The following is a 14689-nucleotide window of genomic DNA, read 5'->3' on the forward strand; positions in this document are numbered from 1 at the left end:
TGGATTGTGGGAGGAAACCGGAGCACCGGGAGGAAACCAACGCAGACAAGGGGAGAATGTGCAAATTCCACACAGACAGTCGCCCAAGGTGGGAAACAAATCAGAGTCCCTAGTGCTGTGAGGCAGTGGGTGCTAACCACTGAGCCACCGTGCCGCCCTTTCTATTGTTATTTTGGATTTCCAGCATCCACAGTATGGTCTTTTATCTTAAAATCTGTTAGGCTATATCCATTATTAGAATAAAAGAGGAACATTTTAAAAATACCTCACTGGTAAGAACCTGATTTTTGCATTCAGTTTGAGTCCACTGCAACCATTGTTACTTCAAAAAAAAGCAAATCTAAAGTACTGTCACAGAACCCCACTAGGGTGGCAGCCCACAGGGTGAAAAGCCTGAAACGTGGTATTAAGTATCTGCAGGTCAAACACTAGGCTAGCCAAAACAAATATTGCTTTAAATATTAGAAATATTAAGATTTTAAATAATTGTTTTGATCCTTTATGTTAATACAAGCTGATCAACATTTTATTTATTCTTTTTGGGCTCTCTCTTACCTCCAGAAATTCATTGAGTGACTTCTGACATCTTTGCAGTTGGTCTAATATAGTAATAAGCGAATGTCTGATGCCAGCTCGCATGCAGAGTGAAGTTACTCTGTTATCTCTTTCAACATCTGCCATGATCGATCTGGTAAAGACAATGCAATGCTGGATTTATTCAGGTTATTTTAACTATCCATGCCGAGATTAACGCTTCTGTATGAAATGCTTGTTTTCTAACAGAGAAACCACCACAAGGACATATTTACCAGATTATACAGAAATGAGCAAAATAAATACAATATTGCAGAACTACATAAGTTCACAATATAAGAATGTTGATCCATTTGATCTATGCTGATTCTTTTCCACTGCTCAGCAATGTTTTCATGACATTAGTTTGTCTCAAATTATCCAGCGGTGTCTGCTTAAGACTATCTATGCCTTCCTTTCATCTTTTACAATCTACCTTGTTATTTAGCAAACCCTCTATGTTGGGTCATCAGCAATGTTAAAGATTGTGCTCATTATATCCAAGTTCAAAACATTTGTTTATACCAAGAGCAAAAATGAACCCTATACTAAGCATGGTATACCTCCTCCATTCTCCTTTCAATCAATGCAACATATAAATATATTAAATTCTGTTTCTTGTCCCAACAGGTTCGTTACTGCACTTATACACTAAATGGAAAACTGATGAAGAGCACTGATGAACAGAAAGACCTAAAGACTAAAATTATCTCAAAAATGTGGTTTTTACAAAAGTGTCAATTGAGGACACAATTAAAGAATTAATGATATATTTAAACAAAACATAGGTTAGGTCATAGTTTGAATGATGCCTGGAAGCTATAGCCGTGAAAATTTTTGTGAGATACTGCAGTACTTCAGATGAGAGGAAGTCAATATGGAACTTGCAGAGCTGTATCAAAGTGTTTTCCCTTTAAATTTTGACTATCTAGATATAAAGCTGAGCACTCGATTAGCCATTTTGATTATTTTGCACAAGAGAGTGCTATAGTTTAGTAAATTATTTGCAAGATTCCTAAATCCCTTTGGACTATTATTGTTCCTCTTTTTCCAACATTGTAAAAAGATACTAGGATTAACTTTCTTTCCCACAACAGATACCAGATTGACAGGTACATGGGGTCAGATTTTTGCTCCCAATTCAGGTATTAAAGTGAGAAAAGTTTACAGCTTAGTATACCTGCATTATGAAAAAGTGCCTCAAATGGCACTGTAAGGGACCTCACTTTTTTTTTCTTTTAGAGTTATACACTGAAATGGGAATTGAACTGCTATTTAACTCAAGTACCAGGAAAGTTTTGCAATTTAGAAAAATCAAGTGTTGTAGACTTCTAGCTGTGCATGGCAATGTTGCTTTTCAAAGTAGTGGTGGGGTGCTTTAAGGCAGAATGGCACCAAGAATCATTTAATTAAGGAAAGAATGTCTAATGATAGCCTTCAGATTGGCTGAGATGGGTTTGTTACAAAGCTGAAATTGCAAGGTAGCCAGAGACATCCAGAAACTTTGAATGAAAAAAAATATTTTCACCTACTTGGAGAGAGGGGTGATAAAGACAAAAAAAAAGAAAGCTTGCAAGAAAGAATTCTAACAAGATGTAGATCCACTGAATCAAAAGAACCTGTGAGAGATAATTTAACCCACCCTCATAATCTGGATTAGTGATCCTCACAATTTTCTTCCCTGTATTTATGATCTTTTTCTACTCATTGTAAAGATATTTTATCTTCTGTATTTTTGATCGTGGACTGAAATAAGAGAAGGAATGTTTTAAAAAACTAAGGATTGTGGAAGAAATTACTGCATGTTTTAAAAGCAATTTCACAGCACTTATTGAAAATGTTGTTTACACTCCTGTTTGTTCAAGTAGTGGTGGAAGTTTAGTGACAAACGAACTCGCACGAGAGAGCATCGACAAAGTGAGATTCGAACAGCCTAAAGTAGTTGATTGGTCTGTGGAGCTGTGGCCTGTTATCAATGACAAAGGCTTCCTCTGCCTGCCAACAACTATGTGAATGGCTCTCGGATAGCTGAACAGCTTGTGGGTGTGAGCAAGATATCCAGAAACTATCGGAACTCCAGGCAAAAAGGTGGGATCTTTTTCTCTGCAGCAAAAAAGACCTAAAGCCTGAAAAAAGCCAGGTTATTTTCCCACCAATGGCTGCAACCTGTTCTTTTTAACTAACAAGTAAGAGACTTTATGAATTGTGAACCAGTCACTCTGTGCCTCCTGTAAGCAAGTGAAAGTATCTGAAGAGAGATCAATGAGCAGCAAATCCCAGCAAGCCAAAAGGAGCACCTCAGTGAAATCAGTATACAAGAACCATTGAACTGACTTCCAGTTTTTGCTTCATCCATAATGCACTTTTTTGTCTATTTGTACCTGACTGTTTGAGGGTGTTGGGTGAGTTTTATAAAGGGATTAGAGTTTTAACTCGTAACATTATATGCTGACAGTTTGCAACTGTTTAACTGTAGCTAAAATCTATTTATTTGTAATAAGTAGTAATTCTTAAGTACAGAAACTTGGTTCATACTTTCTTTAAGTCTGGGTCTAAAAAGACAGACTTTTATAAAATCTTTCACTTTTATTCCAACATTGGGAGTAGCAGGGGCATGATTTATAGTTTGCTACTCCAATGAGGTGTAACAAAACATTATCTGTGTCAACCCATCTGTCTTTTGTCTATCTTCGTTGTGAATGACTGTGTGCATTTCCTGTTTTCAAAGTTATGTAGTTTGTCACATAATAGTACACGAGTAATTATTATTTTCACTGTCATTTGTTAAAGTTAAGCATGTTACAAAAAATTTTTCTGTCAATGAGGATACCTGGTGTGAATTACTTTTGTCCTAAATAGCAGTCAGTCAGTGAAGTCATCTTGGTGATTTAATTGGGGATGTTTTACATTCTGTGATGGCCTGTAGACCATAAGCATAATCGTCAGTAGTGCACTTTTCCCAGTCAAGGCGTGACAGTATAACTTTCACACCTGGGGCACATGCGGGATGAAGTCAGGTCTAATTGAGAGGTGGCACAGGAGCAGCAGAATGTCAAAGTGATCTGTTAAATGGTCAGCCTTGATTCATTTCAACTTCGTTCCAGTTGCTTAGTTAGGTCTTAAGCCTTCTGTAAAAATCCAGCCTATAATTTCCTGTTTTTCTCTTAAATAAGGCAAATTTCCAGACTCAAGGGATAATTCTTAAGTTAAATGCGTTTTGACAGATTATGACTAAACGAGCTGCGATTTCCCAAAGTACATCCTTTAAAGCCCAGAGTTTTGTCAGTGTTTAAACTTAAAAATGTTGTTTATATGCTGTCATTATCTTTCATTTCCAGGCTCTGCATAAATAACCTACACTTTGCTAAATGCCCACTAATTGCACATCAAAGTAATGAATTTGACGAATTTTGCCTATAATTAAATAGACTATCATTTATTCTGCGCACCAACTCTCTTGAACTTCTCCACTGTCTTTAAATTATCAGCCTGCTTATCTGGTTTCCAGTATTGACTCCCCAAAATTTCATCCAATCAAATATGAGAAAAAAACAAAGACATGAGACAGTATTTTACAGTATCCTGCAGGTGGAAAGGCTACACCAAAATGTCTTCTGGCTCCCAAAGGTATTTCTGGGACCAGAGAGCTGCTAGTAAACCAGAAGAGGATGAAAGTCTCACCCCAAAATGATTCATGCCCAAATGGCTGTGCAGCAGCCTGCCAGTAATCAGTGAGTCTTTTTTGCTGGTGGGGCATAAAACCCAACTGACCATGAAATCCTTCCCATTGTCCTTAGCTCCTGCTTCAATGTCTGTTGCCACTCTTCTTCCAAGCAATTGTCTGAGACTGTTTGCAATCTGAAGTGATATGACACTGATATGGGCTTCTGACCACTGATTTGCATTATTATGAATGTCACCTATTTCTACTCCCATAACTTCACCCTTACCTCAGCTCATTGATTGCTGTAACCCTCATCCATGCTAATGCTATCTCAAGACTTGACTAAACCAACATACTTCTGACTGACTTGAACATGCTATTCTTGAACTCCTACAAAACTGCTGCTCTTACTTTATTTTGCACTAAGTCCCATTCATCCATCATTTTGATGCTTGCTGACCAACAGTGCTTCCAAGTTAAACAAATCTTACATTTAGAAATTCTCATCCTCAGTTGCAACTTCCTCCTCACCCCACCCTAAAATAATCAGAGAGGAGATCACATTTTTAAGCCTGGCCTCTTGAGCATTGCCAATTTTAACTGCTCTACCTTCAGTTGCCAAGACGTAGGCTCTGGAATTCCTTCTCTAAACCTCTCTTTCTTCCTTTAAGGTGGTCTTTAAGACATAAATCTTTGGCCAAGCTTTTGGTCATCTGCCCTAATACCACCTTACATGGCTCAGTATCAAATTTTGGTTTGTAACATTTCTATAAAGTACCTTGGGATGTTTATTATATTACGGACACAATATTAAGTCTCAACCTCCCAAGACATGTATCATAACATGTCTGAGCAGATTGGTTAAAAATATGTATTAAATTTCTGGTTATCTAGGTCTTCCTTCTGGCCATTACAGTGGTAATGTCTCCACATTGACCCAGCTTCAAATCCTACCTGTTCTAAATGTGTGCTATAGCATGCTTGAACAAGTTGGTCAAAAAATATATATATCCAAGTTTTCATCTTTTAAATTTCTTAACATCAAATATTACTGGTTTAATCAATGACATTACTCAATTTGTATACACTTTTTCATGAAAACTCACTCACTCATCCATCCATTTACTGTAAGTCTATCAGTTAAATCAGAGCCACAAAGCTTCCTAATCCACTCTGATGGATATTAGCCATTTGTAACTGTTCAAACAGAACAACTGGTAACAATCTTCTAGAAAATTAATTATGAAATCGTTTATTCCAAGAACTATTAATCCAGTCATGCAGCTTTCATGGGCTGTTTGCTAGTGTTATCAGGGAGGGTTAAAATTATAATGGTAGGAGATTGGAAATCTGATAAGGGAAACAGAAAAAGAGGAAACATGGATAGAAATGAAAGAAAAGAAAGCAAAAGTAAAGACAGAAAAAAGGGTGAAAAACAAATAAAGCAATAATGCAAAATAAAGCTAAGATGAATAACAGGGTTAAAAGGCCAAGTTTAGATTAGATCAGATTCCTATAGTGTAGGAAACAGGCCCTTTGGCCCAACAAATCCACACTGACCCTCCAAAAAGCAATCCACCCAGACCCATTCTCCTACATTTACACTTGACCAATGCACCTAACACTACGGGCAATTTAGCAAGGCCAATTCACCTAACCTGCACATCTTTGGACTGTGGGAGGAAACCGGAGCACCCTGAGGAAACTCACAGACATAGGGAGAATGTGTAAACTCCACACAGACAGTTGCCTGAGGCTGGAATTGAACTTGGGTCCCTAGTGCTGTGAGGCAGCAGTGCTAACCACTGAGTCACTGTGCCACCCCTAAAGGCATAATGTGGAACAGTATTGTGTACAGTTCTGGTCACCCTGCTTTGAAAGGATATTATTAAAATGGAGAGGTTGCAGAAAAGATTTACAATGATGTTATCGGGACTGGAGGGTTTCAGTTATAAGGAGAGACTGTCGAGGCTAGGACTTCTTTCACTGGAACATAGGAGTTTGAAGGGTGGCTTTATGGAGGATTATACAAACAGGAGGGGCAGAGGTAAAGTGAACAGCAACTGCTTTTTCCTTAGGGTGGGAGAGTTCAAAACTAGAGGGCATATTTTTAAGGTGAGTGTAGAAAGATTTAAAAGGGATCTGAAAGGCAATGTTTTCATAGAGCATAAGTGGTAGCTGCAAGTACAGTTACACATTTAAAAAGACATTTTGACAGGTACATGAACAGGAAAAGTTTGGAGGGACATGAACCAATCATTGGGAAATGGGACTAGTTTAGTTTGGGAAACTTGGTAGGCTTGGATGAGTTGAATTGAAGGATCTGTTTCTTTGCTGTATGACTCAATAACGTGGATGAATTAATAGATGGTTAGATATACATTGTTATGATAAAAAGTAATTCTAATTTTGGAGAGATAGCTGCAGGGTGACCAACGATGGGAACTAAGAGATATTCAATATTTAGAAAGGACAGGAAAATAGGATAAAGAGATAGGGTAGCATTGCTCATGAAGGAAATAATTAATGCATTACTAAGCAATCATATTGGCTTAAAAAAATCAAGATGTGGAACCTATATGGGTGGAGATAAAAACACCAAGAGGCAGAAAACATTGTTGAGGGTTGTCCATAGACCACTAACCAACAGCCAAGATGTAAAGGAAGGTAGTAAACAAGGGTTTAGTGATGCATGCCATAAGATACAACTGTAATCATAGGTGATTTTAATCGAGATATAGATTGCACAAACAATAATACTACAGAGGAACATTTCCTAGAGTAATGGTTTTTGACGCCAATACATTGATAAACCAAATGGTGAGCCGACTATCCTGAACTGGATACTGCGCAATAAGAAAGGAATAATTCGCAATCTTTTTTGGGGTCCACTGGATGAAGAGTGACCATAAAATGATATTATTATTTAATAGGATGGAGAGTTAAGGAGTTGAATCTGAAACTGGGATTGAATCTCAAAGTGTATGAAACATGAGCTGATAATGATGGACTGAGGAAACTTACTGAAAGAGCTGTCAGTGGATAGGCCGTGATTTATAATGCATACATGAATTATAACAACTGCAAAATGGGAAATGTGGCTCAACCATGGCTTACAGAAGAAATTAGGGATAGTATTAAATCAAAAACAGAGAATAATAAAATTGACAGAAAAAGCAGGAAGCCTTAAGACTGGGAGTGGTTCTGAATTCAGCACAAGAGAATTGAAAGACTGATCACAAAGGAAAAAAAATAGAGTGTGAGATCAAACTTGTTAGGAACATAAGAACTGAACTGTAAAACTTTGATACATATTTAAAGCAGAAAAATTAGTGAAGACAAATGCAGGCATCTTACAGTCAGAAATGGGGGGAAATTACATTGAGACACAAAGAAATGGCAGAAGAATTGAACACATTTTGGTTTGGACTTTACAAAAGACTACACAACTAATTTGCCAGAAATGTTAGGAGACGAAGGACTTAGTGAGAGGGAGGAATTGAAGAAAATCCGTATTAATAAGAAAACCAATAGTGCTTCAGAAAATAATAGAACTGAAGGCTCACAAATCCCCAGGAACTGATCATCTGTATCTCAGATACTCAAAGAAGTTGCCCAGAAAATATTTGATCCATTTGTCATCTTCCAAAATCCGATAAACTTGACAGCAGTCCCTACAGATTGGCAAATGTAACCCCACTATTTTAAATAGGAGGGAGAGATGGTAACAGTTAAATTAAACTAACATGAGTAGAAGGAAAATGCTCGAGTCTATTATAGAAGACATGGCAGCAGAGGACTTGGAAACGATTAATGGGATTAAACAAATTTAACATGGGTTTATGAAAGGAAAAAGCTTAACTATTCTTCTGGACTTTTCTTGAAGATGTAACAAGTAGAATAGATAAGGGAGGACCTGTTGATGTGATCTATTTGGATTTGAAGAAGGCTTTTGATTACATTCCAAATTAGAAGTTAGTGGGCAAAATTAAAGCTCACAGGATTAGGGGTAATACACTGGCATGGATTCAGAATAGGTTACTAGACCAAGAAAGGAGAATGGGAATAAATGGATCTTTTTCTGGATGGCAGGAGGTAATTTGTGGATAGCCACAAGGATCAGTGCTTGGGTCTCAACTTGTCACAATATATATCATAGATATCAACGTCCATGAAAGCTGTGCCAGTTCTGAAGAGAAGTCATACTGGACTTAAAATGCAAACTTTGTTTCTCTCTCCACAGATACTGCCAGACCTGCTGAGTTTTTGTGGTATTTTCTGTATTGGTTTCAGATTTCTCGCAGCCATAGTATTTTGTTTTTATATGTTATAGCATATTTATTTTCTATTTTAAATAAAATATTCAAGTGGCATGACTACTTCTTGTAAGTTCTGGTTAGTAAGATTATTTTTCCCATGTTAACGAAAATTATTCACTTAACCAAAGAGAAATGTTGATCCAAATACTGGCGAAGATAGGTACAACTTTAAGTAATGTAATATTTCATTCAGTGCAGCAATTCAATAACTTTCAGTTCGAGGCTAAGTTTCAGTGCGTAAAACTGCAGCAAAGTGTGCAAAGAGCTACAAGGTTACAGGCTTGCTAGAAAAGGAGCTCAGAAACGGACTGAGGAAAGCCCAGAGGGGGCACGAAAAAGGCTTGGCAATAAGGATTAGGGAGAATCCAAAGGCATTTTATTCATACACGAGGAATAACAGAATGATCAGGGAGAAGGTAGGGCCGATCAGGGATCGTGTAGGGAACTTGTGCGTGGAGTCTGAGCAGATAGGGGAAGCCCAAAATGAGTTTTTTCCTTCAGTTTTCACCCAGGAAAGGGAACTTGTTGTAAATGAAAACTTAGAGGAGTTGGGATACAGTCTTGACCAGGACCCAATACCCAGCATGAGCAAAACCAATATAGTGTACAAAATCCCATGCAAGGACTGCACAAAGCACTACATAGGACAAACAGGCAGACAGCTAACGATCCGCATCCATGAATACCAACTAGCCACGAAACGACACAACCAGCTATCCTTAGTAGCCACACACGCAGATGAGTTCGACTGGGACAACACTACTGTTATAGGACAAGCCAAACAGAGAACAGCCAGGGAACTCCTAGAGGCATGGCACTCATCCACAGATTCAATCAATAAGCACATCGATCTGGACCCAATATACCGGCCACTGCAACGGACAGCTGGAACTGACAACCGGAAGCGACAGATTCAAACCACTACAAATGCCGGAGGAAAGATCACAGAAGCGCTTCACAAGAGGCTCCCAAGCACTGAGGATGTCACCTAGACAGGGGACGAAACGTCTGCAACTCAAGTTCCCAGCTAGGCGAACAGAACCACAACAAGCACCCGAGCTATAAATCTTCTCACAAACTTTGAAGATTTATCCTAGGCTGCTCCAGGAAGCGAGAAAGGAGGTTATTAAGCTGCTGGCAAGAATATTTGCCTCCTCACTCTCCACAGGAGTAGTATTAGAGGATTGGAAGGATGCAAATGTTGTTCCTCTTTTCAAGAAGTGTAACAGGGAAATCCCTGGCAATTACAGACCAGTCAGTCTTATGTCTGTGGTCAGCAAAGTTTTGGAAATAATTCTGAGGGCTATGATTTATGACTATTTAGCAAAGCATAGTTTGATTAAAGGCAGTCAGCATGGCTTTGTGAGGGGCAGGTCATGCCTCACAAGTCTTACTGAGTTCTTCAAGGAGGCATCAAGACAGGTCGATGACGGTTGAGCAGTGGCTGTGGTGTATATGGACTTCAGCATGGCATTTGATAGGGTTCCCCATGGTAGGCTCAGTCATAAAGTCAGGAAGTATTGGATACAGGGAGATCTGGCTATCTGGATTCAGAATTGGCTGGCTGACAGAAGGCAGAGTGTGGGTTGTAGATGCAAAGTATTCTGCCTGGAGGTCAGTGTTGAGTGGGGTCTCGCAGGGCTCTGTTCTTGGGCCCTGTGTTCTCTTTGTAGTTTTTATAAATGACTTGGATGAGGAGGTTGAGGGGTGGGTTAGTAAATTTGCAGATGATACAAAGGTTGAAGGTGTCATTGATAATATAGAGGGTTACTGCAGGCTGCAGCGCGACATTGACAGGATGCAGAGCTGGGCTGAGAAATGGCACTTGCAGTTCAACCTGGATAAATGCAAAGTGATGCATTTTGGAAGGTCGAACTCGAATGCTGAATATAGGATTAAAGACAGAATTCTTGGCAGTGTGGAAGAACAGAGGGATAGATTATAGATTACAGATTACAGATTAGATTACATTACAGTATGGAAACAGGCCCTTTGGCTCAACAAGTCCACACCGACCCTCCAAAGCGTAACCCACCCATACCCCTACATTTACCCCTTACCTAAGGCTACAGGCAATTTAGCATGGCCAATTCACCTGACCTGGACTGTGGGAGGAAACCGGAGCATCCGGAGGAAACCCACACAGACACAGGGAGAACGTGCAAACTCCACAGTCAGTCGCCTGAGGCGGGAATTGAACCCGGGTCTCTGGCGCTGTGATGCAGCAGTGCTAACCACTGTGCCACCGTGCCGCCTGGGTATGCAAGTACATAGATCCCTCAAAGTTGCCACCCAAGTGGATAGAGCTGTTAAGAAAGCATGTGGTGTTTTGGCTTTCATTAACAGGGGATCATGTTTAAGAGCCGCGAGGTTTTGCTGCAGCTCTACAAGTCCCTGGTGAGACCACACTTAGGATACTGTGTCCAGTTCTGGTCGCCCTACTATAGGAAAGATACAGAGGCTTTGGAGAGGGTGCAAAGAAGGTTTACCAGGATGCTGCCTGGACTGGAGGGCTTGCCTTATGAAGAAAGATTGAATAAGCTCGGACTTTTCTCTCTGGAGAGAAGGAGGAAGACAGGAGACCTGATAGAGGTGTACAAAATTATGAGAGGAATTGTTAGAGTCAATAGCCAGAGACTTTTCCCCTGGGCAGGATTGACTGATACGAGAAGCCATAGATTAAAGAAATTAGGGGAAAGGTATAAAGGAGACGTCTGAGGTAGGTTCTTTACGCAGAGACTTGTGAATGCATGGAATGCGTTGCCAGCTGTGGTGGTAGAAGCAGAGTCCTTGGGGACATTTAAGCAACTGCTGTACATGCACATTGATAGCAGTGAGTTGAGGTTTACATAGGTTAAGTTACTATATTTTACATTAGTATTAAATCTCGGCACAACATCGTGGGCCAAAGGGCCTGTTCTGTGCTGTACTTTTCTATGTTCTATGTTCTAAAAGGACAAAGTGGTATTTTTTCCAGTGTGATGACATCCATTAATCTTTGTTAAACACAGGTTGAATTGAACTTTAGCCGATTGAAAGAGATATTCAGTTTGGCAAAATTGACATATGGATAAAAAGTTATTCAAATGTGGCACACACAGTAGGTTAAACATTTTTGCTGAAACTAGACACACATCTCCTTGATGGAGAGACATTCTGTTTGTTGTGTTCAGATTAGCTACTTCCAAATTTAAATGTGGCAGAATAAAGGTTGAAACTATACAGACCTGTTAGCTGACATCAGTAGTTGGGAAAATACTAGAATGTATTATACAGAATGCAATAACAGGGCATTTAGAAGATAATAGCCTTTTTGGGCAGTCAACACAAATGAAAGAAAGGAAAATCACATGGGACACAATTGTAAAGTTTTTTTTGTAACTAGCTGAATAGATGGGGGGAAACAAGTGGATATGATATAACTGAATTTTCAGAAGGCTTTTAATCAAAGTTCCACACATGTTAAACAAGATTTGAGCACATGAGATAGGGAGTAACATACAGCTCTGGATTGAGGATCACTTACAGCAAAGAAGAGTCGAAATTAATAGTCATTCTTGGTTGACAGTCTATGAGTATTCAGAGTCAAAAGGTGTGGCGGTGGAAAAGCACAGCCAGTCAGGCAGCATCCAAGGAGCAGGAGAGTCGACATTTTGAGCATAAGTTCTTCATCAGGAATGTGTGTGTGTGCGTTTGTTGGGGGGGGGGGGGGTGGGGGGGGGGGCAAGGGGTCTGGGAGGAGGGTTGGTCTGGGGGTAAGGTAGCTGGTAATGTGATAGGTCGGAGCAAAGGGTGGAAGGAAGATGGACAGGTAGGACAGTTCAAGAGGGTGATGCCGAGTTGCAGGGATCTGGAATAAGGTAGGGGGAGGGGAGATGAGGAAACTGGTGAAATCAACATTGATCCTGTGTGGTTGGAAGGTCCCAAGGCAGAAGATGAGGCGTTCTTCCGCCTGTCATCAGGTGGCTAGAATTTGGCTGTGGAGGAGGTTCAGGACTTGCATGTCCTTGGAATGGGAGGGGGAGTTAAAGTGTTTGGCCACAGGGCAGTGAGATTGTTTAGTGCATGCGTCCCAGAGATGTTCTCTGAAAGTTCGACAAGTTTGCATCTTGTCACCCCAATCGGGGAAATTGCTGATTGTATTTTCCATAACAGCAGTGCAGCAGAGTCTCAGGGTATCAATTCCTGGCACAGCAGGACAGTCCTATGAGGCAAGATTGAAGAAATTGGACCTGTATTCTCTGGAGTTTAGAAGAATGAGAGGTGATCTTATTGAACCTTACAAATCCATAAAGGTCTTTGCAGAAGGACTGTTCCCATGTTGCAAAGTTTCAGAATCTTTGGAATTCTCTATACCAGAGGGCTGCAAATGCGTAGTCACTGAATATGCTCAAGACAAAGATCAATTGATTTCTTAGATATTAATAACATTAAGGGATATAGAGGTAAGGTGAAATCAGGCATTGAGGTAGATGATCAGCCATGATCTGGAATAGCAGAGTAGGTTGAAAGGTCTGTATGGCCTATTTCCTGTATCAATGTTTCTGTTTTAAACTGATTCAATTGTAGTTAACTTGGCAGATTTCCTATCCTGTCTCCGAGTAACATCATTTCTAAACAGACACAGTTAGTCGAACAAGCACTGAAACAGTCACAGTCTTTTTAACCCAAGTCAGATACACCCAAAGCATTCACGCATAGGTTTCCATGACCCTTTACATTGATTTGAAATCTGATTTGTCTTGGAACTGCCCTACCTACAAAGTAGCCTTCACCCCCAGTTTAATGCACAAGCATTGAAGAACTTTTTGTCTGTTTAAAAGTGTCCATACCTAATAATAATACGTAATTTACTAAGAAATTGGCTTAGCCTACACCAATGGGAAAATAGCAAATAGTTCGGTGCAGATGTTTTTTAAACATAATTTTAAATTATTTTGGAACACATTAGTCAAAAATGGAGACCTGAACACTTTCTAAAACTACTTTTTTTTGACATAAACCTATTTTCAGTTATTTCAATAAATGTCTACAAGTTTATCACTTCTACATACTTAACAAATACTTTTTACTGTGAGGATTTTATTCTTATGGTTACACATGAACTGAATTTTGAGTACATTTTAGTCAAAATGTCCTTGCTGCATCTAAAATAGAAACTTTATTCCCTAGTATTCCATGTTAATAAGGCAAATTTTATTGATTAAAAATCTGCATGAATAGTATTTTTTAATGTTCTCTAAAACTGACCTGAAATCATCATCAACTCTCTTAAAGCGCCCCTGTTCTTTCGGGAGGGCTCCACGACCAAATATTGGCTCCAAATAGACCCATTTTCTTTGAATTTGATTTAAATTGTGTAGATATTCATCAAGATCCGCTAATCTGATTTCCCAAAGGGACACTTTGTCCTCAAATCCTTTATAGTATGGAGAGTCTTTCAAAGTCTGGAGTAGGCATTGGTTATCGCCAACCTGGTTGACAATGTCTTTCCAGTCTTTAATCAGCTTGATGGTTACTTTATGGCTATCTTGATAATCAGTCATCATAAATACGGATGCAGCACCCCACATGTCAAGCTCCCGCAATGCTTCTCTAATGGAGACTTCCCCTTGTGCTCGACTGTTAAGTTCCTGAAAGAAAAATTACAAACAATACTTATTATTCAAATATTTTAGTCAATTACAAGTTCTTAGCAACACTGATAAATAACTAGAGGAGCTTGAAATGAGTTAGGATATTGTCACAGTAAAATAAAATTTATTTATGTTTAAGCAAACAATTACAGGCATCTACTTTGAAGTCACTGTAGAGAATACTGCAAATTCTTTAGGAATTTAGGAGAGTAATAAAGAATAATATAAACAGAGCTTTATAACATGCAACACAGAATGTGTTAACATGAATTACTTGGTATTATGAATGAAATCTTGGACTGCATACAATTTACACATGCAATGGTTAAAGTAGTTGTTGCTCCAGACACTGATATATTTGTAAAGAATGACAAAAATAATCTGTATTTGTATAGCTTGTAATTACTAATGGATTAAAACAATAGTGGGTTGTCATTGAGGCAATTTACAAAAAAAAATTAATTCTCCCATAGTTATTGTGAAAGTGTTCAGAGCAC

At 39.1% G+C, this 14689-nt stretch overlaps 1 protein-coding gene across 2 annotated transcripts in view; it reads right to left on the reverse strand.

Moving 5' to 3' along the window:
* The window catches only part of dync2h1 (dynein cytoplasmic 2 heavy chain 1), a 571463-nt gene that overhangs the window by 468842 nt on the left and 87932 nt on the right, over nucleotides 1-14689 (reverse strand). For both annotated transcript variants that reach the window (XM_072577509.1, XM_072577508.1), the window contains exons 27-28: nucleotides 13807-14189; nucleotides 556-688 (exon numbers count right to left, since the gene is read on the reverse strand). In XM_072577509.1, coding sequence (XP_072433610.1) covers nucleotides 556-688; nucleotides 13807-14189 — 516 coding nt within the window. The remainder of the gene's footprint in view (nucleotides 1-555; nucleotides 689-13806; nucleotides 14190-14689) is intronic.

This window comes from Chiloscyllium punctatum, chromosome 9, assembly GCF_047496795.1.
Source record: "Chiloscyllium punctatum isolate Juve2018m chromosome 9, sChiPun1.3, whole genome shotgun sequence".
Lineage (NCBI taxonomy): Eukaryota > Metazoa > Chordata > Chondrichthyes > Orectolobiformes > Hemiscylliidae > Chiloscyllium > Chiloscyllium punctatum.